General features: G+C 44.9%; 1 protein-coding gene across 2 annotated transcripts in view; it reads left to right on the top strand.

The window, feature by feature from the left end:
* PSTPIP1 (proline-serine-threonine phosphatase interacting protein 1) overlaps positions 1–23,040 on the top strand; it is a 96,601-nt gene extending 73,561 nt beyond the window's left edge. The window contains exons 11-15 of one of the 2 annotated variants that reach the window (XM_048867935.2): positions 2–98; positions 8,644–8,728; positions 9,816–9,886; positions 16,398–16,498; positions 20,466–23,040. In XM_048867935.2, the coding sequence (XP_048723892.1) occupies positions 2–98; positions 8,644–8,728; positions 9,816–9,886; positions 16,398–16,498; positions 20,466–20,597 (486 nt within the window). In that variant the 3' untranslated portion in view covers positions 20,598–23,040. The remainder of the gene's footprint in view (position 1; positions 99–8,643; positions 8,729–9,815; positions 9,887–16,397; positions 16,499–20,465) is intronic. The other variant, XM_048867937.2, reaches the window with a different exon arrangement.
* The last annotated feature ends 1,510 nt before the right edge of the window (positions 23,041–24,550 follow it).

Here is a 24,550-nt window from a genome sequence, read left to right as displayed (position 1 = left end):
GATGTATGAAGAGGTTCGACTGAGCCTGGAGAACTGTAACGTAGAATCAGACATGGATTACTTCATTAAGAATAAAATGACAGGAACAGATCCACCAGGTAATAAACCTCAAAGGTTTTTTTTGGCCTTGTTACCAATTAGAAGTAGAGTCCCCATGACAGAAATGCTGCCTCTCTAATTGTGGCCTTGGAAAGTCACTTAAATTTCTGTTCCTCGTTCTCTCCCCTCTGTAAAATGGGAATAATACGTACGGACCTCACAAGGAAAGTAGGCAGCTTAAATAGATGGTGTTTATGGAAGGCTTTGAAGAGGCACATCGCTAGATCCTATCATCAAAGACATTGGAAGATTTCCTCAGCTGGAGAGAGCCAGAATATAGATAAGTCCTACAACTCGGGCGGGGGGGGGTGCCCACCGACACCCACTGAAGTCTAAGGGAGTCTTGCCATTGATTTCAATGAGCGTTGGATCAGGACTTTGGTGAGGACATGTGGAGTGGAACTGACAGCAGTTGTAAAATGGAACAATCCTACTAAAAATATAAAGGGGAAAGCAGCGTTTTTCTTCTGCATAATAAAGTTTCAAAGCTGTATTAAGTCCGTATTCAGTTATAAGCTTTTGAAAGATCATAATTTTGTTCAGAGTTACGAACATTTCAGAGTTACAAACAACCTCCATTCCCAAGGTGTTTGTAACTCGGAGGTTCTACTGTAGCTTATTCCTCTTCCCATAGGGAAACAAGCTATAGTGGTATATTTACACTGCTATAACTGTGCACACTTTTATTATTGATATTTATTTTATTATCATAGCACCTAGATGCTCTAGTTGTGCACCAGGATTCCATTGTGCTAGGTACTGTACAGACTCAGCACAAAAAGTGTTGTACCACTTTATCTACACTGGTATAGGTTAAACTGTTACAACTTTTGTGTTTAGACAAGCCCTGAGTAAAATTAAGCTTCCCCTCTCAGTTAGGTTTGGCTGGTGTTAGTATCTCTGATGAATAAGCTTTCCAGCTGTCAGTCTTCTATGAAGAACAGTGTAGATCGGGGTGGGCAAACTTTTTGGCCTGAGGGCCACATCTGGGTATGGAAATGGGTATGGGTGGGCCATGAATGATCACAAAATTGGGGTTGGGGTGCAGGAGCAGGTGAGGGGGAGGACTCCAGCTGGAGGTGCAGGCTCTGGGGTGGGGGCTGGGGATGAGGGATTTGGGTGTAGGAGGGTGCTCCAGGTTAGGACCAAGGGGTTTGGAGGGTGGGAGGGGGAAATCAGGGCTGGAGCAGGGGGTTGGGGCACGGGGGGGGGGGGGGTGAGGGCTCTGACTGGGGGTGCAGGGCCTGGGGTGGGGCCAGAAATGAGGAGTTCAGGGTGCAGGAAGGGGCTCCGGGCTGGGGCACGGGGTTGGGGTGCAGGAGAAGGATCAGAGCTGGGGTAGGGGAGGGGGTCAGAGGTGCAGGCTCCGGGTGGTGCTTACCTGAAGCAGCTCCTGGAAGCAGTGGCATGTCCCCCCTCTGGCTCCTATGAGGAGGTGCAGCCAGGCTGTTCTGTGCACTGCCCCGTCTGCAGGCGCTGCCCCTGCAACTCCCATTAGTCGCAGTTCGCGGCCAATGGGAGCTGCAGGGGTGGTGCTTGGGGTGGAGGCAGCCCACGCAGCCCCCTGTCTGCCCGTAAGCTTCGGAGCCGGAAGGGGGACATGCTGCTGCTTCTACAAGCCTCGCCAAGCACACAGAGTGGCCTCCGACCCTGCTCCCCAGCAGGAGCTCAAGGGCTGGATTAAACCAGCTGGAGAGCCAGATGTGGCCTGTGGGCCGTAGTTTGCCTACCCCTGATGTAGAGAGAGAGAGAGTCTCTCTCTCTCTCTACATATATATCTATATCTATATCTAAAAAGATTTCAGACCTCCTTTAAACATTATAGAGAAAAGAGACACAGAGAGGCAGAGAGGCACAGAGGCATGTTTCTTTACCTCTACATGTCAGCAGTTTCTTAGTATGAATGGTACTCTTCACCCTCTGTTGTGGCTCATTACTTCTCAGCATAGCTTGTTGCAAGTTTCCGGCCTGCAAGCTGTAGTATTTTAAAGTACAAGACACAGAGGCGACCACATGCATGATGTTATATAAGAGAACCACAGGTAACCTCAGGCTTCAGAGTAGCAGCCATGTTAGTCTGTATTCGCAAAAAGAAAAGGAGTACTAGTGGCACCTTAGAGACTAACCAATTTATTTGAGCATAAGCTTTCGTGAGCTACAGCGCACTTCATCAGATGCATCCGATGAAGTGCGCTGTAGCTCACGAAAGCTTATGCTCAAATAAATTGGTTAGTCTCTAAGGTGCCACTAGTACTCCTTTTCTTTTTACAGGTAACCCCATTGCAGAGACGAGGACTTCGCTGTTAAAAATAAACATTCTCTTTTCAAACTAACTCAGATGTGAGTTGTGAGTGTGAAGTCTTGTGAGGTAACAGTTTACAGAGGTGAAAGAGGGACACCTTTCAACACAGTTAAGGAACACCCTAATTACGGACCACAACTGACTCCAGCAGGAGCTGAGAGCATGCAGCAGGTCTGGGGGGAAAAAAAAGCAGGCCATAATTTTTTTATTTTTTTTTTTAAAGAAGCTAGACCTTGAAATGTTCTCAGTCTGAGCCCTAACTAGCCCCCTGGTGGACAGTGAGAAGTAAGGGGGAATGAAAAGGAAGTTACTCACCTTGTGCAGTAATGATGGTTCTTGGAGATGTGTGTCCCTATGGGTGCTCCACTTTAGGTGTCTGTGTGCCCCTGCACCTCTAATCAGAGATTTTTGGTAGCAGTGTCCTGTTGAGTCCACGCATGTGCTCTCCTTCCCTTGTGGTCTGCCTCCAGGCTATTTAGCACTGCACGAGCAAACTCCCCTCACTTCCTTCTCTACCACAGAGCCCTATAGAGAACTCTGAAGTAGAGGGGAGGAGGGCGGGTTGTGGAGCACCCATAGGGACACACATCTCGAAGAACCATCATTTCCATCACAAGGTGAGTAACTTCCTCTTCTTCTTCGAGTAGTGTCCCTATGGGTGCTCCACTTTAGGTGACTTCGGAGCAGAGTCTTTTACTACAGAGAATATTGTGGAGTCGAAGATGGTGTCAGCAGCCAAATCTTCAGTGATCGCATAATGTTCTGCGAAAGTATGGACAGAGGCCCCAATCATTGCTCTATAGATTGAGGAGATAGGGGCATCCCTATGGAATGTGATTGAGGTAGGAACTGATCTCACGGAATGCGTATGGACAGAAGCAAGTTGTGCCCTTGTTAAGTGATTAATGCAACTAGAGACCCATTTGGATAATCTCTGAGGAGATATCACAGAGCTTTTCAATCTTTCTGTGGATGAAAGGAAGAATTTAGGGGATTTCCTGAAGTCCTTAGTCCTGTCCAAGTAGAATGCTAATGTCCTTCTAATATCTAGCATATGCACAATTGTCTCCCAGTTGTCACAATGTGGTTTTGGGAAAAAACAGGGAGATGGATCTGTTGATTCATACGGAAAGTGCAGAAAAAATAGGGTGAAACTTGGGATATGTCCTTAGAGCGGTGGTGGGTTGTTTTTGTTTTTTTTAAGACAAAGGCTGTGAATGATGGGTGTGCCATCAGGGCCGCTGTTACTCCTATGTGCCTAGCTGAGGTGATGGCAATTAGAAATGCTGTCGTCATGGACAGGTATCAGAGAGAATAAGTTGCCCTGGACTCGGAGGGAGGTCTAGTCTGAGCCCCGAGAACTAGATTAAAGTCCCAGGCTGGAGCGGGTGGTGTCACATGGGGGAAGAGAGTCCCAATGACCTTAAAGAGTCTACGCATTAGTGGTTGAGCAGACTCCAAGTGGGAAGCCATGTTCGCCATGAGATGTACCTTAAGGAAGCTGAGGGAGAGTTTAAAATGTAGTACAAAATCAGAGGGAGGAAAGATGAGGTTGGGTCTGTCCGTCTGGAATAGTACAAACTTGGAGTTGTTTCCATTCTGTAGATAGGTATGTGGAGTGGTCAACTTGTGGCTGTGTTGCAACATGTGTTTCAGCTTGTCAGAGCATTCTGCTTCTAAGCCTTGGAACAAAGAAAGATGCAAGCCTGGAGGTGGAGGACCCATGGGTTGGGGTGAAGGGTCAGCCCGTTGTTTTGAGAGAGTGGGTGAGGAATGGGCTGACTTCAGAGGAACAGGAGGGCATATTGCCATCTGCGTCAGGTAAGGGAGCCAGACTTGTCATAGTCAAGAGGGGCAATCACAATAACTCTCGCTTTGGTTCATTGAATTTTCAACAGAATCTTGGATAGGGTAGGAAACTGGGAAAAGACCTAAAAGTGGGCCCTGTCCGCTGGGAAGGTGAGGGCAACTGCCAGTGAATGTTTCCCCAAAGGGTGGCTATATTTTGAAGCACCTGTGAATTCAGTATACACTCATTGTCGTGAGAAAATTCCAACTGAGACTGTTGGTTGTCCTGTTCTGTGTCCCTTGTAGACAGACAGCTGAGATGAGCACATTGTGATGGGTGCATCAATTCAAAGGTTGAATGCTGTCTTGCAGAGGGAGGGAGATCTGGCAGCTCCTTGGCAGTTTATACAAAACATACAGGTCACATTAAGTCCATCATAACCGTTGTGTGTTGTTTTTGATGAAAGGCAGAGTTTGTGCACAGGCACTCCTGACAGCCTCTAGCCCCAAAAGAGTGATATGGAAGGTCATTTCTGTGGAAGGCCATTTGTCCTGAACCTTGTTGCTGTGTAGGTGAGCTCCCCAGCATATTAGGGAGACATGTGTCCCAGGGTGGTGAATGTGGGTAGTGAAAGGAGCACTCTCGCTTATACTGCATCAGGTTGGTGCTGATAAAGTCCAGTCACTGTACCGGGGCTAGTATGCCACTACAATGAAGTGAACCTTGGAGACTACCCTGTGTGGAGCAGTCTGTACCTATAATGATCCTGCCCCAAAGGTAAGCAGTAGGAAATCTCCTGTACGATGGTTGTATTGAGATATGGAAGTAGGCACCCTGTAAGTTCAGGGCTAGAAATCACTCTTTGCTCTACCTAACTGCTGTGAAGTAAGGTAAGGTGACTTCTGAGTGGTGTGACAGGTGCATAGATGGCAGCTGATGCTGTAAGGTATCATTGTTCAGGCCCCCTACCAGCTCATCAAAGTGCCTATAAGAGGCAGTTTGAGAGGTCATGGACTGGGGTGCAGACTGTTCTCACTTTTGAGCCCTGGGACTCTTACACTGTGGCTCAAAAGAGCACAGAGATGGTGAGTATTGAGAAGATTGTGATCTGTGGTGTGGTTGAGAGGTACATCTTCTCTCTGTTCCACAGTGTAGATTCCTAAGGAGTGTAGTGTGGTCCAAGAATCCTTCAGGAGATGGAGAGAAAAATCTGTCTTCTCTTCAAAGAGTTTGGCCCTTCAAATTGGAAGTCTGTAGCTCTTTGGGCAATCTAGAGAAGTGTAGCGAACAAAACAAAAACCCACAAGCCACCTCAGTATCACTGTCATGGAGACTGGGCGGGCAGCTGTAACAGCTACATCCAGTGGTGTCTCTCGGACCAGTCTGGCTATTAACTGACCTTCTCTAAGAATGGTCTGAATCTGTTCTTTTTGTGTTTCCAGTAATGTTTCAGAAACATCCTGGGTTTCCCCAAGATTAACAAAATTGTTTTGGCCATGACAGTTTGGTAATTTATGACTCTAAACAGTAATGTTGTCGATAAATACGTCATCTTGCGAAGCCTGATCATATGGAGTTGACTTGGCATTATGTTGCCTGCTTCATGCATTAACCACATCCACTATGATGGAGTTGGGTTGCGGATGTTGAAAACAAAGTCTGCCTCTTTGGGTAGAGATGTAGGATTGTTTTTGTTTACACTCTGTTGCTGGTTGGTGTGATGGAGGCTGGCTTTGCCAGATGATTTTGGTAGGATCTAGAATCAGCTCATTAATTGGGAGGACAGTTCTAGATGGGAAGTAGTGTGCAGAATTTCCACCAATTTGTGATGTGGATCTGCAGCTTGTCTGCCACCCTCTTGATAAAATCCAGAAAGTTCTAAAATCTTCACCTAGTTATGAGGGGTGGGCAGCACAGTCTCATCTGGGAGAGATGAGGAGAAGTGTGCTGAAGAGGTAGCTTCCTCTTCAGGTGTGTTTTCCCCCCCCCCCCTTCTTTCCTGTTCTGAAAAGCTTTCTCTTGTCCTGGCTCAGGTGCCAGGCTGTAGCAAACCATCTGGTGGACTCTCCCTGAGAGACACCAGAGACAGTCGTGCTGTGTGTGTGTGTGTATGTACCTGAAGAGTTACAATATGGCCTAGGGAGGGAGAGGCAGGAAGGCAGGCACGAGCAGCTGGCATGATGGAATTGGGGATGACCCTTGTAGTGTGGTGGTGGGCCACCTTGAGGGGCCAGGGAATGATCTCCTCCTGGCCAGTGTCAGATTCGTCAGTGGGAAAGGGTGCCGCTGACTGGGGTATTGGCAGTATACAGCCCAGTGCTAAGAGCGATTCTGGATGCGCTCGATACCGGGGTCCTGGTCCCAAGTAATGGGGATTGTGGTTCTTCCCCAGTCATCAGGTGTCCAGGGTACCAGAGCTCATGCAGTACCATGGGTTCATTTGGTATCACAGAGGAGGGTCCGTGGTACATTGTCAGTACCGATAGTTGGGCAGAGCACTCCCTAAATGAGAGTTTTGCCCAGTACAAAAAGTTTGTTGGTGCCACTTTTTTAGAGACAGTATGGTAATGGTCTCTCCCTGGGTACGGAGGCCACAGGTCTCCAGAATATCAGAGCACCTGTGTCTGTAGTCAGTATCAATGGCTAGGAAGGGGCAGAACACTTCCTAGATGGGAGTTTTGTTGCATCTGGTACCAAAGGGTTTCTCTATGCTGCTCTTTTAGAGATGGTACGGTAACTGCCCTCTGGGGTGCCGGGAGCGGAGCTCAGAGCAGGGCAGAGCCCAGAGCAGGAAGCCCCTTCTCAGGTTTCAGCTTCCAGAGCTCCGGTGCCCACCCGGAGCAGAGCCAAGCGGCAGCTGAGCTCACAGCAGGAGCTTCCTCTGCTGGTATTGTCCGACCGAAGTGGCCGCTCTGGGGAGTCCCACTGGCTGGCCAGCTACTCGGGGATCGGGGCCAAGACAGCCGCACTGGGGAACACCCCTCTGGCTGGCCAGTTGCTGGGAGGAGCCTTTCTGGGGGGAGTCTGCTGGTGGCTTCTTCTTTCTCCTCTTCACCACTCGACCCCTTTTGAAGTGAAGGCTCCAGGGATGATCCGGGGTCAACACCCACGGGAGTCCCCTGCAGACTGAAGTGTTTTCTCTATAGGAGGAATTTTTACTTCAGCTCCCAGCTCCTGTGAGGCTGCAGTTTTAGGTGTGGCAGATAAAGCACGTCTGTGAGGGTCTCCCGGGCACAGTGAGTGTCTGGCCATTACAGGAACTGACTCCTGGCAGGAGAGGCACCACTTGGAGCAGAGAGAGCCAGGCAAGCCCCTGGGCAGGGGGTGTCATGCTCTAGCAGGGAGGAATATGCAGAAGAACAGCGTCTTTACTTTTTTTTTTTTAAAACTGAAAGAAAATAATTATGAGTCTACTAGATGGGGGGGGGGGGGGAAGAGGGGAATGCCCCCAGACAGGGAAGGAAAGTGAAGTTCTTTTCCTTTTTCTCTTTTCTTTTTAAACCAAAGGAATAAAACAAAACACTAGCCTGAGTACTTTTCGGGAGAACAAAGGTAACAAAACAAACACTACTTATGCTAATGACACAGATAAGGAAGGGACAACTGCTCCTTCCCTCAGAGGCCAAAGGCGGTAGAGAAGGACCTGATGCGGATTTGCCCGTGCAGTGCTAAATAGCCTTGAGGCAGACCCCGAAGGAGGGAGAGCACATGTGTGGGCTCAGTGGGACACTGCTACCAAAAATCTCCGATCAGAGGTGCAGAGGCACACAGACACCTAAAGTGGAGCACCCATAGGGACACTACTTGAAGAAGAATAAGTATTTATGGGTCAATAGCAAATTCTCTTTCTCTTTGGGGACGAGAGAGGTAGGCTGATAGTTATGTACAAATGGAGACCAGGAAATACCTACTTTACAGCATCTGACAGTAGGGCCAAAAAATTCCCCAGATGTGGCTGGAATTCCTGAATCTCTGCCTATACATTTAAAAAACCCAGAAGAGCTGACTGTGTCATCATCCCCAGTTAGTAGCGGAGAGCTGCAGGGTGATTAGCTTTTGCTCCTTAAACAAAGATGGGATGACAAGATGGCACAAGTCCTATTATTGAGGCAGCAGCTCATCTTGATTAGAATTGGAACATAACTATTGAAATGGTGCTGAATGTGGTGTGGATGGGTCTGTACTTGCAGCAGAACTGTATTAAGCATCAGCTCAGCAGTACCTATTACTGATATCTGTCATCAGTAGTTTTCCTAGTGTAGATGAGCTCACAGGTCTGCACCTATATATTAAAGAGGAGAGTGGTTACACTGCAGAATTCCATTGGCCACTCCTGCTCTAGAAGACTAGCCACCATGCTATGGAAACAAATCAATTGCATTGCTGGTAGAAGGGAAAAATTGGTACCTTCGGCCTCTTTACACCCTTGCTTTTAACAATTATCCCATTGTAGTTCCAATAGGATATGAGAATTATTATGCCAGGGAATCTCCTAGATGTAGCAACAGCCCAGTCCAGTCTTGTGGGATGATGAAAAGGTGAGTATATTGGTTCCTTGTGGAAATGCTTTTCTGTGTATAAAGCAATATATGGTTACATACATGCAAGTGACAAATCTGGATCTTGAAAGTAATTGTTTCCTTAATCGTGGTGAAAGGCATGTGATATCATATACATATACCAACAATTAATTTAACAGAATTTAAAGTGGAGCAAGATTAGCTATTCACATTGTTGCTGGCGGGAAGGGAGGGAGGGGAAGGGACAACTTTAAAAGAAACTGACCAGCCAGCAAGTAATTGGGGTACACTTAATTCTGGTTTGTGATAGCACCAGGACATATAGTGACAAAAACAACTTAAGTGGGGAGAAGGGGACAGACAGAGTTGTCTTTTCCAGCAATACCTTCTGTGCTAAACCATAGTGCACTACCGTGCCACAGATTAGCAAATAGCTTTAAGCCTGATCTGCTCTTAAAAGTTTCAGTAGTCTAGCCTTGTTGGTTAAGGATGAGATTTATACAGGAATATTTATACCGATGAAAGCCCTAATGTGGACCCAATTATATCGGTAGAAGATTGCTTATACCAGTACAGTTTATGCTGGTTGGGGAAACATCCAGGGAAAAAAAATATATAAATAGTTCACTATATTTTAAAACTGTATTATATTCTACAACATTCCAAAAGCCAGCATTTTCTACATTCAAGTGTGTTATCATGAGGAGGAAAGAAAAGGATGTCACCCCTTGCAATTGACCAGTCAACAGATCTATCATGTTGTCACGATGGGATGGTTTAAGCTTTGCTTCACGTGTCTTTATATCTTGAATTGTCTATAAGATAAAACGAATATATTTTGTGTACAGTTTAGTGATTGGCAAATTTCAAAAGATTTACTAGTTTACCAGGGTTTGTTTTAAATGAAAATTAAATGGGTTTGCTGTAGTGCAAAACAAAAAAAAAAAAAAAAAAAGGTTCCGAAGAGGAAACATTTGGCCAAAAGAGTTGGTGACAAATGGGAGGAATGAGGAAGATTACATGGCAGTGGACTAGCGCTCTGGAAGTTTGAGGAATATACAACATATTCTGTACGTTCCATCACCAGCTTCTTTTGGTTCCACAGATTCTCCGGATTGCTACATGGAAATAGCAGAAACTCCAGCGAAACCATCATTCCCACAGCCCCTCCTATTGGTATGTTTTACCAAATGTAAATCAAAAAATGTATCTGGTCCTATTAATCAATCATTTACATGCATGTTGCATGGAGAATAAACTATGTGATAAGACATTAACATGTTATCTATCTTATGAGCTAGCATGAGACTATAATCTAGACATCAGTATGGCACAAACATGTAGCAAGCAGCCTCCCCCAACATGGGGACTAATAGGAGCTGTACTATTCTTAAGAAGTCCTGTGGATGTGTGAAGTTTAAATTCTGACTGAGACCTCAAGGTCTAGGAACACAGTTTTTTCCTCTACTTACGTAGAGCATGGGGAATCCTTCCCAAGCCTTCCAGTGGCCCAGCCTGGTCTCGCTAGGAACACAGGCATCCGTTCTGCTTCAGATGTTATGTTGCCTTACCAATCCCATGTCCAGGGCCATTCTTAGGATTTATGGGGCCCTATGCAGTAATATTAAACTGGTGCCCCTGTGCCTCAGCCCAGGCTCACATGTGTATTTTAGATAAGGGTGGTCTTTTGAAGGATTTATTTTAAAAACTATGTCTGAAGATCCAAGCATTTAAGGCTAAAGATGAATACTCAGATTGTGCATCTAAAAAAAAAAAAATCTATGCAAGGATTTTTTAAAGATGTAATTTTTGCAACACTAATGAAATATTTTTAAAGCTAAGGTCCTGTAGACTAACATGTTCTGAGTAAATATTACAGTAATGCACAACTGCTTGTGTCAGTAAATTCAGAAACTGATAGTATATACCTGGGGGTTGGCAAATGCCTGTTAAATGACTTCATTACCATTTGGAAGGTTATTTAATAGTTTCAATCTTGTGCTAATAGATCTGGCAGGCTGGAAGGCACTTTCACTTTTAAGTACTAGATCCCCTCTGGAGGAAGACTCACCAGGCTGCTGCAGCTAGCAGGAAGGGTCAGAATAGGGACCAGGGATAGGAAGAGGCGGCAAGGTGGACACTAAGACCCAAGGGTGCCCCAAATTTTCAGGTGCCCTACGCAGCCCAGCCGCATAAGCGGTATGCGTAAGGATGGCCCTGCACAGGTCACTTGTGTCACTCTCATTAGAGGGCACCAAAGCATAATATTTTGACAGCACAGGAAATAATGGTTTGAGACATTTTTATTGGCTCGATTTAAAACCAGCTAAGGAGATTTAAACTGTGATGTTCCCCGAATGAAAAAAAAATGCATCCTTCACTACATCTGCCTGTCCACTCAGCCACCCAGAAATGGAATACTGTCTCTCCTAAATCCCCTCTGTTTGACTCCCCGAACAGTGGAAATTTTCAGTGCCATTCATGCAGGCTAGATTCATAGATATTAAAGTCAGACGGGACCATTAGGATCATCTAGTCCGACCTCCTGCACAACGCAGGCCACAGAATCTTGCCCACCCACTCCTGCGAAAACCTCCTCACCTATGTCTGAGCTATTGAAGTCCTCAAATCGTGGTTTAAAGACTTCAAGGAGCAGAGGACTGGGTTTTTAAAGGTATGTAGATGTTGCTCTGCTCAGAGTTACAATGTCTAACTGATTTAGGAGCCTCAGTCTCATTTTCAAGAGTGAAATAGGCATTTAGGAGTCTGTGTTCCACTGACTTTCAATGAGACTTGGGCTCAGACTTTTAAAGGAGCCTAAGTGCCGTCCATTTCTATAGAATTCAATGGTGTCCCTATGAATACAACTTGAATGAGAGTTGAAGGCATTTGGTGCCTCCCAGGATTGGGTCCCACATGTCTATACAGTAGCATATGAACAGCTTTGGTCACAATTAATGCCTCCCCAATCTGCTCACAGCTGTTTGTGTGTCTGCATTATATTAAACTTCTCCTTTCTGCCAGTTTAGATCATGCTATTTATCAAGGCCACTATCGGATCATTATTGTCATCAGAATTTACTACAGTGGAAGCGATTATGTCACAAAGGGTGGATTGTGACTTTGTTGAAGGATCAGAGCAGGCTCATTGTAAAACGAGATGCTACTCTTGGGACCAAATACTATACACAGATGGATTCTGGGGGTGCCTGTGGGAACCCCGTGCTCATATCCATTGACAGAATGGGTCTCATTTAATGAGCTGAGGCCAGATCCTGCATCCACTGCTATCTGTGGGAGTTTTGGCATGGACTTCTAGGGAGCAGGAGCATGCCTCTAAATTTAGAGAGAATACGTATGGTAATCTAATGGGATTTTGGTACCTACATTCTTCTTGCAGTTTGCCCAGGTGTGCGTGAGACTCTTTGGGTGTGTCTTCACTAGGAAAAAAACATGAATTCTTAGCCCATATTAGTGAGCACACGGTAATTAACATGAGGTAAAATCCTACCAAGGACAAGGCAATTTGTTTTCACACAAGTTTGCAGGCTGATAACACAACTCTGCAGGAGCCTAGGGTTTACCTTGATTTACCAACTCGTGTGAAAATTACAGATGGCCTGATCTTCACTAGGATTTTATTTCAAGTTAATTAACTCAAGTTAAAAACACAACTTTGTTCCGAATGAAGACAAGGCCTTCAGAGGCTTGTGCATATCATGGTTATCTACATGCATTCAGCTTCTTCACTTCCTGCTACATTGTTCTTTCAGTCATCTGAAGAATCCAAGTCAATTTTTTTCCCCTCACACCAATCAAAGAACCCACACATCACTTGTTGGGAGTGGGATCAGGATTTACTGTGGGAAGGGTTACAGGGATCCTGTCTTCTGTGCCCTCTGCAAGGGCTCTGTTACCCCATGGATGTACAGGTAGTTTACATGGGAAATTCCCTCATGCCTCAGCAGGACGACAGACCCGGCAAGTACAGCATTGTGGAGGAATGCTGTAATGTTACGAATAAGCTTCTTTTAACCAGCCAGGACTAAATTATGTTCCAAATTTTGGCTAAGTGCAAACATCTAAAGTCATAGTGTTTGTACTGTGAGATTTTTATCTTAACAATAGCGTGACATTTGCCTGTTTAAAACACTGCCTCTTTCTTTTGCCTTAATGTCCATTATTTATTATGAAGCAAGAGGATTGACTTCCATGAGAGCAGAATTAGGTCAGCGCTAAATGCTTTTGAAAAAGTGCCTTGGTGGGGTTTTTGGACTGATGGCAAAACTCTCATTGGCTGCAGAGATGCAGGATCAAGCTCTTTTTGAGCAATCCTTAGGTCAGGTCTACACTTAAAAATTATACTGGTATAGCTGTGGCAGATAAGGGTGTGATTTTTTTTTAAACCAACGTAGTTATGCCAGTATAAATGCTAGTGTAGACTGTCTACACTATGAAATTAGGTTGAATTTATAGAAGTTGGTTTTTAGGAAGTCAATTGTGTGCGTCACCACTAAGCGCATTAAGTCGGCGGAGTGCGTCCACAGTACCATGGCTAGCATTGACTTTTGGAGTGTTGCACTGTGGGTAGCTATCCCACAGTCCCCGCTACCCATTGGAATTCTGGGTTGAGCTCCCAATGCCTGATGGGGTAAAAACATTGTCATGGGTGGTTTTGTGTACATGTCATCAGTCACCCCTCCCTCTGTGAAAACAGCGGCAATTGTTTCGCACCTTTTTTCCGTGCGGATGTCATACTGCTGTCAGCAGACAGTGCAGTAGGACTGCTAACCGTTGTCGTCATCCACAGTTTCCGCTGCAACTCTGCTCTCCTGGTGCCGTGAATCCACCTCACAGGTCCTCTCATTGTTCTCTATAAATATCTAGTCTCGTGGCATCTCTCATCATCCACTGCTTCTGCTGCAACTCTGCTCTCTTGCAGACGCCATACCATGGCAAGCATGGAGCCTGCTCAGCTCACCGCTGCCATTGTGAGCATTGTAAACACCTCGTGCATTATCCTGCAGTATGTGCAGAACCTGCAAAAGCAGGTGAGGAGGCAACAACAGCGCAATCACGATAGCGATGAGGACATGGACACAGAGTTCTCTCAAAGCATGGGCCCTGGCAGTTTGGACATCATGGTGGTAATGGGGCAGGTTCCTGCCATGGAATGCCAATTCTGGGTCCGGGAAACAAGCACAGACTGGTGGGACCACATAGTGTTGTGGGTCTGGGATGATTCCCAGTGGCTGCGAAACTTTTGCATGCATAAGGGCACTTTCATGGAACTTTGTGACTTGCTTTCCCCTGCCCTGAAGCACAAGAATACCAAGATGAGAGCAGCCCTCACAGTTGAGAAGCGAGTGGTGATAGCCCTCTGGAAGCTTGCAACACCAGACAGCTACCAGTCAGTCAGGAATAAATTTGGAGTGGGCAAATCTACTGTGGGGGCTGCTGTGATCCAAGTAGCCAACACAGTCACCGAGCTGCTGCTATCAAGGGTAGTGACTCTGGGAAATGTGGTCTTAGTGGATGGCTTCGCTGCAAAGGGGTTCCCTAACTGTGGTGGGGCGCTAGATGGAATGCATATCCCCTATCTGGGGACCGGACCACCTTGGCAGCCAGTACGTAAACCGCAAGCAATGGTGGATCACAAGGGACATTTCACCGACATCAACATGAGATGGCCAGGAAAGGTGCATGACGCTCGCATCTTCAGGAACTCTGGTCCGTTTGAACAGCTGCAGGAAGGAACTTACTTCTCAGACCAGAAAATAACTGTTGGGGGATGTTGAAGTGCCTAGTTATCCTTGGGGAACCTAGCCTACCCCTTAATGCCATGGCTTATGAAGCCAAACACAGGCACCCTGGCCAATAGTAAGGAGCAGTTCATCTATAGGCTGAGCAAGTGCAGAATGGTGGTAGAGTGTGCATTTGGACGTGTAAAAGCTCACTGGCGCAGTTTACCGACTAGGTTAGACCTCAGCAAAACCACTATTCCCATTGTTACTGCTGATTGCTGTGTGCTCCACAGTACCTCCAGGAGACCTTCATGGAGATGTCCCTGGAGCATTTCCACTCCATCCCCAGACATTTTAACAGACTTTTCCAGTAGCTATACTGGCCGCAAATGCATCCCAAGTCTTCAGGGCAAATCAATCATTAAACACGCTTGCTTTTAAACCCTGTATTATATTTACAAAGGTACACTCACCAGAGGTGCCTTCTCTGGCTTCATGGTCTGGGAGCCTGCCTTCGGAGGGTTGGGAGGGTATTGGCTCCAGGGTGATGAACAGTTCCTGGCTGCCAGGGAGAAGGGATTCTCTGCTTGCCTGCTGTGTGCTATCCTCAACAACCTCCTCATCCACAAAATCCTCATCCCTGTTGCATGAGACTCCCTCCTTGCGCCCCCCCCCCCCCAGAATTGCATGCAGCTCATCATAGAAGCAACATGTATGAGGCTTTGACCTGGAGCGACCGTTTGCATCCTTTGTTTTTTGGTAGGCTTGCCTCGGCTCCTTAACTTTCACGTGGCACTGCTGTGTGTCCCTGTTGTAGCCTCTGTCCATCATGCCCTTAGAGATTTTTGGCAAATATATTGGTATTTCAAATTTTGGAACGGAGTTCTGCCTGCACGGATTCTTCACCCCATACAGCAATCAGATCCAGTACCTCCCGTTCGGTCCATGCTGGAGCTCTTTTGCAATTCTGGGACTCCATGGTCACCTGTGCAGATGAGCTTGCCACACTGGCCAAACAGGAAATTCAGAAGTTCCCGGGGCTTTTCCTGTCTACCTGGCCAGTGCATCCGAGTTGAGAGTGCTGTCCAGAGTGGTCACAATGGAGCTCTCTGGGATAGCTCCCAGAGGCCAATACTGTCGAATTGTGTCCATACTACCCCAAATTCGACACAGCAAGGTCAATTTTAGCACTAACCCCCTCGCTGGGGAGTAGTACAGAAATTGATTTTAAGAGCCCTTTAAGTCGACAAAACAGGCTTGGTTGTGTGGACGGGTGCGGGGTTAAATTGACCTAACGCTGCTAAATTCGACCTAAACTTGTAGCATAGACCAGGGCACAGTTATAGCAACATAATTATCTCCACACTGGGAGGGCTTTGTAGGTTAACTATGCTACCAAAACACAGTGTGGACAAGGCCTAATTATCACTATTTCATCAAGGCATTTATATCTATTCTTGCAACAACACTGAATGAATGTTTTCCTCTTCTCAGTTATGGCAGGTTGGATTAAATAATCAACATGTTTCAGAAAGATCAAGCCAGTAATATATTCCATCATGGCACCATCTAAATTACTACTAAGGCTCACTGAACCTTTCTTTCCCTGCATTATATTTTAGATTTTATTTTTCCCCTCAGAAAAGTCACAGATCCCACCACAAACTGGTTTTATTATTCCTTAGACCATTTGGGACTATATTTTAAGCAGGGAAAATGTTTACCCTGCAGTCTTACCATGTATGGAGCGAAAGCTAGTTTCTGACTCCTCTAGACAGTGGCAATTGTTGTGCATAGCTTTACCTGGAGGCAATAGCAGCTTCTCTAGGCACACACATCCCAGTGCACAGAGAGAAGAATAGACACCCTTGTGTTTGTGAACTCTTGCAAATGTTTCCTTGCATTTATAAGTCTGTGAACTCTTTGTTTCCTTGTTTTTCTAGACGAGAAAGTGGATGGAGTCTATGCATCTATTAATGTGGGTGAACAAGCAGCGACCACACCATCACAGGACTACAGAGTGCTCTACGACTATACAGCCCAGGTAGTCAAAGGATTAAAAAATGAACGTTGTAATGCACTAGGCTTAAAATAGTACCTTTGACTCAAAAAGCCCATTAATTCCCAACACCCCTAGGGGTTATGTTTTATCCTCATTTTATAGATGGGAAAATGAATGGAACAGAGTTACTTAGCCAAGGTCACCTAGCAAGTCTGTGGCAGCCAAGAGGTGTGACTCCCAGGTCTCTGCTCTGGCCACTAGATCATACTGCCCCCCCAAGATAACACAGTATATAAAAGTTTATTTCAATTTGCTGTACATTAAATGTGTTTCATCAGTAACAGTGCCAAACCATCCCAACCCTTGTCTCTTTAGGGATAGGAGAGACTCATTCACTACAGAAGCTTTGTACATTTTGACTGATGGTAACTGAACCACCTGGCTTTACAAGAAGATGTATAAAAATAGTCCCAATAAAAACATAAGAGAAGTTAGTTAAGGCCCTGATCCAGCATCAGGATTTGCTAGTGCAAACCCCTACTCCTGTGAATCAATGGGTCTCTACAGAGGTACACACTAGAGGATCTTGATGTAGGATTGGAATCCAGAACATTTGGATAGCAATTTAGGGCAGGAAATGATGAAGAATACTGTATCCAGTTACAAATGCAGAGGGAGTTTAGGGTAGATGAATGCATATACTGCCAAGATTCCAGTTGGAGTACAGCAGGACTAGTCCCCTGTTACTGTTTTTGCTGAAGAGGACAACAGGATCTTTACTGACAAAATGATCAGGTCCTGGTTTTACAGCTGATGGGAAAACAGCACCCCACATAGTATGGTGTCTGAGGGTGCTGCGCTAAGACACAATCTAGAGCAGGTCAGCAGGGAATGGCACCACCACTTTGTACAGCACCTGGGTTTTCCTTTATGATCTCCCATCCAAGTAATGAGTCATTCTGACTCTACTTCACTTGTGAAATTTGAGACTACAGCCCAAGGGAATATGGTTGCAGTTCATGTTATAAAATCTTCCCTGGCTTTTATTCAGCCTGGAAACAGGAGAGAGAGTCTGTCAAATATTATCTAAAAGCTGTTCTCCATTTGACCCTCTCCTCATCTGGAGAATCCTACCCCAAGACCTTAATGTGTTGTCTGTATTCCATAGCAGGGGCAGACTTCCAACACAATCTCCATTGCACAAAAGGATTTTAGAACAAGTCATACTGATTTCCTGTTCATAACTATTGCCAGATACAGACTCCCAGCCTGCCTTCTGCCTTTGCCTCAGTTTAGTTATGGTTTTGTGTGGGGTTTATAATAGAAATCTTTAAGTGGAAAATGGATACAAATAACCCCTCGGAGGCACTTTTTAAATGGAGCTGAAACAACAATATGAGATCTGGCTTGGTCATGCTACTCCTGTTCCTGCATAGTGGAAATACTAGGAGCTTGTATTATTCCAGCTCTATTAGACAGATGCAAGAGAAGGAAAAAATATGTTAATGAAAAAGCTACCGATACAACACACACATTGACATTCTGATGGAGTCAGACGGCACAGCCCTCCCTCACATTTTTCCATGTAAATATGCTGTGCCCCGTTGATCGCTCCTGCCAAGTGCCAGTCCCAACACAGGCCCCTTGGGCAAATAGCAAGGAGCTGGGGTTGACATGCTCACTGAATCTGAAGACACTGCTGATGAGCAATCTGCGTCCTCAAATAGGGTACTGTAATGTTCCTGACTTCAGACCTAGTGGCGTTAGACATCATGAGTAAAGTCACAACAGAGACAAGCTGACTTGCTAAAGCAAGAGTTTACTAACACCACGCACCTTTTCATCTGTAGATTTCAGACTGCTTTACAAAGGAGGTAAACAATATCTCCACTTTATAGATTAGAATGCCAAAGTAGCCCAAGAGCCTTTCGCCTTATGACTGCCCTTATGCTCTTACACAGGAAACAGAAGTATAGGAGTCATCCTACTGGCCAGGTCCACCTAGTCTACAGTCCTGCCTCTGACAGTGGCCTGATGTTCGAAAGAGCCCCACAGGAAGCAGATGTGGGATAATCTGCCCCCATGATCTCATCCTAATCCCCACTAGAAAGAGATAGGTTTACACCCCAAAACACGGTGTTTTACCTCCCATCCAATATTTTCCTTAGCATGAACTATGGATAATTTTGCTATCCATACAAATGGCCAGTCTCTTTGAATTTTGCTCATTCTTGGCTTCAGCAATATCCTCTGGCAAAGAGTTCCACAGTCAAATTACATGTTGTTTGAAAAAAAATTCCTTTTATTAGTTTTGAATTTGCCACCTTTAAGCTCCATTGAAAGTCCCCTAGTTCTTGTGTTAGGAGACCCACACTGAAAACGTGTCACTTAGGAGACTCTTCGTAAGAGGTCAACATGAGTCAGATTCTAACTCGGGGTAGTCAATAGGCAGCCCATGGGCCAAATCCAGACCACCAGATGCTTTTCAACAGATCCCAAAAAATGTTTAAACTTATTTATCATCATCATTTTATCTGGAGTCTGGACCTGGACTACTCCTTGACCAAAACATTTGGACCTTGACAAAATAAATAAAATAAAATAAGACTACCCTTGTTCCAACTGAAGCCAAACAGTTGGGTTAGGTCAGTGCAGCCGATGAGAATTTCCTATGCAGTTCAGGGTGTTCAAATATTTTTTCTACTCTTTCATTGTTTGGAGAGATATTTGCTTTAGGGCCTGTTCAGGGTCATTTTAATGTACCTCAGCATTCATGGCATTTTGCCTTGAGGGGAATTATTAAATTCCTTTCATGAAGATGGACGATTCCTAACCTGGGGGTAGACTTCCACACACTTGAGCACTATATTCAAATTAGATTGATCTGATCTGTTGAATGCAAATTTTGGAGGCTTGTGCTATCACTGTTTCAATTTCATTGCTTGTTGGACAGTGAATTGATACCCCATCACACAGAAAACAGGACAGCATCACTTAATGGGCTGATAGAATCACTGCAAGTCAGCCTGGCTATCTCTGGGGGGAAATAGCATGTTCCATGAATAATCATTATACCACTGTTGACCACTATTGCTCAGCAGCAGGGATCTGCACTACAATGCAGGTCACCTGAGATCAGTTGTGCTGATGAGAAACCTCTCCCAGACTGCGATTATTGGAGGCATCATTTTTATCTCCCTTGAGCATGTAGCCTTGTATTGCTCTAACAAAGGAGCATGACTGGCTGGTTCAGGAGGAAGTTGCATTTAGGGCAGGTCGGTACTTCAAAAGCTGCACCCATGCAGCTGTGATGCTGTAGTGCTTTAGTGAAGATGCTGATAGGAGAGCTTCTCCCGTCAGCAGTGTTAATTTGTGCCAGGGCTGAGCCCTGGCACCTCTAGGCTTGGCAGTTCGTAGCCCCAGTACCTCTAGCCTTTCTGTGTCTGTTATGAATGTAAAAAATTGCTTGAACCCCAGCACCTCTTTCATTACAAATTAAAGCACTGCCCATCAGCGTAGTTAATCCACCTCCATGAGAAGCATTAGCTATGTCAGTGGGAGAAGCTCTCCTGTCGACATAGCACCATCTACACCGAGGGTTAGGTTGGTATAACTATATTGCTCACGGGTGTGAATTTTTCACACCCCCATGTGGCATAATTATACCAGTGTAACTTTATACCGTAGACCTGGGCTTAGGAACAACCTCTGCCAGAAGGGACTATGATACAAGATCTAATCTGCACAGGGACTGAATGCAGGATGGGTACATTTCTGTTCCACTCTGGAGATGGGAAGAAAGTTGATAGCCCCAGTATGACCGCTCAGCAAAAATGGAGCCACACACAGAGTGCGAGTGTGATATTTCAGATTCATTATCACAGTGACATGCATACAGATATGCTTTAGGACCATGGGAGCTAGGAAAATCCCCCACACAACATGCAGAAGAGTCCGAGTACTGAGACTAACCAGATTTCCACTCTCTCTGTTGGGTCTCTCCTTTCAGAACACCGATGAACTGGATATCAGTGCAGGGGACATCATAGTAATCATCGCAGAAGGCGAGGATGGCTGGTGGACAGCAGAAAGGAATGGTCAACAAGGATTTGTGCCAGGATCTTACCTCGAAAAGCTTTGACGAAGAGATGCATCTGCTTTAAGACCTTAAAAATACCTTACTCTCTAAAATGGCTCACCAAGAGGAGGCCATATCATTTTCTTCTAAGATTATCACTTGAGGCTAACAAATTGTCCCTGCCTTTTTCTTTAGGCCTCTCTCTCTCCACACTGGAGTTTTCCCAGAGACACTGCAGGGGTTCCCGTCTTACAAGGGCTTTTATCCCTTTGACTGTTCCATCAACATTGCATTGAACACAGTCCATCAGCGCCTCAAAGTTATGACAAAGTATGGAAAAACAACAAACCAAATTTCTCCTCAAGAAAAAAAATTGCTTACAAAAATGGAAAATGAGAAATATCCCTCAGTAAGTCTGTATCACCTCCTGGCAGGCTTGGAGCCACTCTTGTGCCAACAGTCATATTCTCTACCAATTAATTATCTCTTTCGTTATCTGCATAAGTAGCGCAAGCATCTTTGACAGAGGTGTGGAATATGGGGATGGTGGTGTAGGTATGCTGTGCTCAGGATGAAGACATACCGGGGTCTTAGCTATATGACACGAGACAGAAGTTCATGCAGTCCCCCTCCCCTCCAAAATGCATGAATGGGAGAAATGGGTAAGGATTCCCCACCTATTTTATCATCAGAGCAACTAGGGCAAATCGTAAAGATGTAATGCTGCTTTAAAGAACATTAAAAAGGATTGTGACATGCATTGAGCTAAAGAAAATATAAGCCCTTCTACCCCACCACCAACTCCTCCTGCTATTAAACACCAAGTCCTCTATTGCTCCAGCCTTGTGTGGAATCCAAAGGCAAAGAGATAAGGATAGATCCTGCCCCTGATCTTTGTTGGCCGTTGCCTTTTTTTGATGGATTATGTCATAACCTTAATATGATTTGTCATGTTTAAAAGCTAAGTAGAGGCTTTCACTGGAGCTGTATTCCTAGACTGACCTGTTTGAGCTCATCAGGGAGCTGCCAATCACTCGGTAGGCTTACATGCAATTGGCCTATATGTTACCTGATTTAATCTCTGCCCATCCCATCGCCCAGCCTACATGATCTTCTCCTTCCCTTTCAGATGCCCCTCCCCTACGGTTTCCCGACTACCTAGCCATCCTGCTCCTGCAGCCTCTGAATCTCTGAGATCATTGTCATGGGTCTGTCCTTGTTCCTTTTCCCTTCCTCACATCGCATTCACACTTTATGAATAGCAGCTGTGTTAGTCTGTATTCGCAAAAAGAAAAAGGGAGTACTTGTGGCACCTTAGAGACTAACAAATGCATCCAATGAAGTGAGCTGTAGCTATGCTCAAATAAATTTGTTAGTCTCTAAGGTGCCACAAGTACTCCTTTTCTTTTTACACTTTATGAAAGTTCTCATAAGCAAAGCTGGCTATTTTGTACACCATAGAATAGGAATGTTGTGGAGAAATTGATCTATCAGGTGACTAGTATTTAGAAATACTTCCAAAATCCACAGTATTTATCCAATACAGACCATAAGAGCCTCCTTCAGTATTTAGTGATGCAATACAAACCTTCAAGAATTTGCTTGGGGAAAAGACTACTTCCTAGGGAGAGAATGAACTGCTAAAATTTCAGAGTTTAAAATCGAATCAAAAGTCAATTTAAAGCACAAATAATCACCATTAACAGAAAAATCTTTTAAGTGAGGAGGCACTGTGGGTATGGAGTGAGGCTTTTAAAGCCAGAGAGAAATCTATAGGGACTGTTCCAGCATTTTAGTTAACAGGACTGTAGCACATTAATGAACTATAGTCAGTCCAGAGAAACCCATAGCAGATTTTATTCAGTTTTGTGCTGGGAAACTAAGCAGTGCGGCCCTTTTGGGGATCCTCTCTTGCGCATGCGTTCCCCCTCACTTGCCACCCCTTGTACTTCCCCCTCTGAGGAAGGCTTCCCTACAATTTGCCACCCCCCCACCCCCGCTCCAAGACCTGGTACACAGAACGTCTAGAAGTGCCTTGAATAGACTTTTACAGTTTCATATTAACATAGAAACCAAAGAGATGGAGTGATGGGCTGTTCCCCAGGGCTGGCTGTGGAAAGGCAGAGCCTGAGTCACTATGACAACTTCTCTGTGGGGCAGGGATTATCTTTGTTTTGCTTGTCCCTGATCAGGGCTTCTAAGCCCTACCACAGTATAAATAGTAACAATAAAATGCTCCTTACAGGTTGCTGATGCCAGGGACAGCCTTCTGAGGCCAGATCTGAATTTTATAACCCAAGAATGGAGAGCAATGGGCCACAACTAGGGCCTGTACTGTATGCCAACCGACATCTGCAGTGTGGCTAGTCAAACAACTGTAACCATCTTGAAATGAAACCTAAAGTATGAGTGATTTTAGATACTAGCCTCCTTTAATAGCAAGTCTTTCAGCCAGAATTGATGCAGGCAGACATTTTGTAGATGATTTCAATAAAAAAAAAAGTAAGATCTTGTCTAATCTGTAAATAAGTAACACAGGTACTCAGTAAAGACCACATTCCTCTTAGGGCTCAGAGAGTTTCACCAAGCATTGGAGCACCCCACCTGGTTACCACGTTGTCTATTGAATCTCTTGCTGTGGGTAAGCTATTACCTGCATCTCTGATCATGAGGTCATTACCAGTTTTGTGATGACTGCTACTCTCAGGCTCATCTTGACATCCCATAAAAGCATTTTATACTTTGCAATCTCCACCAGTCATTCCTTGATTAAGTGAAATAAATTATAAATACCTACATACATAACCCCTTCAGTCTATAATGTACCCATCACTACAGTATCTGGGAACTGGGTGCTAATTTGGGATAGCTCTGTAGGCAGAAAGGCAATTGCAATGGTCTCATGATTTATCTTCTCTTCTTTAGAGTGAAGGGCTTGGCTGATAATTGGTTACAAAAATATTTGTAACTATGCAGTTCACCCCATCAACCTTGGTAGCATGTGTCAGAAATAGAACACTGAGGAACCAGTCAAAATATCCCAGCCCCCTGAGCACATGCAGTTTCTAGGAATCACCCACACCTGGAGAGTGGAAAGTGGCTGAAAGGTTAAAGTCCAGGTGCTGCATTAGGCTGGAGACAAAGTTTCACTAGAGCTGTGCAGTGCTTTCACAGCAAAACAAACATTCAGCAAAAGGGATATTTCACATTTGGTTGTGAAACTGCATATTACCCTATTTTCAGAGAAGAGAAAGGAATGTGCCTGAAATGGGTCATTTTCAGTAAAAGTCACGCTTAATGTTTTGACCAGTTCTCATGTTTAAAAAGCTTTTCAGAAAAGAAGTTTGTCCCAAAAGAGGAGCTGTGTCAAAAAAAAGATGTTTTTCCCCTCTCAAAAAAACCCTCACTTGACAAAAATAAAATCCCCATAAAGGGGGAAAAAGAATTAAAAAAAACAACCTAACAGTGTATATTAAAAACCACTTTCATTTCGGCACAAAGTAACACTAACTTTTTCAGTTGGGAAACAGTCAGTGACTAAGAAAGTGGAGAAAAATCCTATTTTCTGCCAATTTAATTTCCCCCCAACTGCAAAAAATGGGAGGGATGGGGGAGAAGTAAAGTAAAAATGTGGGAGAAAAGTATCTTTTCCCATGATGTTTTCCTTTAGGAAAACAGTTATTTCCCTGATGGGAAAATTTCAAAAGGGGATTGTTCCCTCAAAAATTCCTGCAGGTAAACTGCCCATTTTCTGGCCATCTGTGTTAATCATCACCTTTTCTCTGGACTGTTAAACTAACTTTAAAGCGTCTTGTTTAACTGTTCTGGACTGTTAAACTTCTGGTTTCACCTGGACAGCATCACTATTTAGTAAGCTGGCTGCCACCAACAGGAGGCGCCAAAATGACAACTATTGACAAAGCTGTATAGTTTCAGAGTGAACTTTTGTTTCATGGGACCCTTGCAGCAAGCAACACATTTCACTGTGTAAGCTGTGTGACTGGGACTGAGTGGAG

Source organism: Caretta caretta, chromosome 10 (assembly GCF_965140235.1).
Source record: "Caretta caretta isolate rCarCar2 chromosome 10, rCarCar1.hap1, whole genome shotgun sequence".
NCBI lineage: Eukaryota > Metazoa > Chordata > Testudines > Cheloniidae > Caretta > Caretta caretta.
The sequence above is the reverse complement of the archived record's forward strand: the minus strand, read 5'-3'. Positions and strand labels throughout refer to the sequence as shown.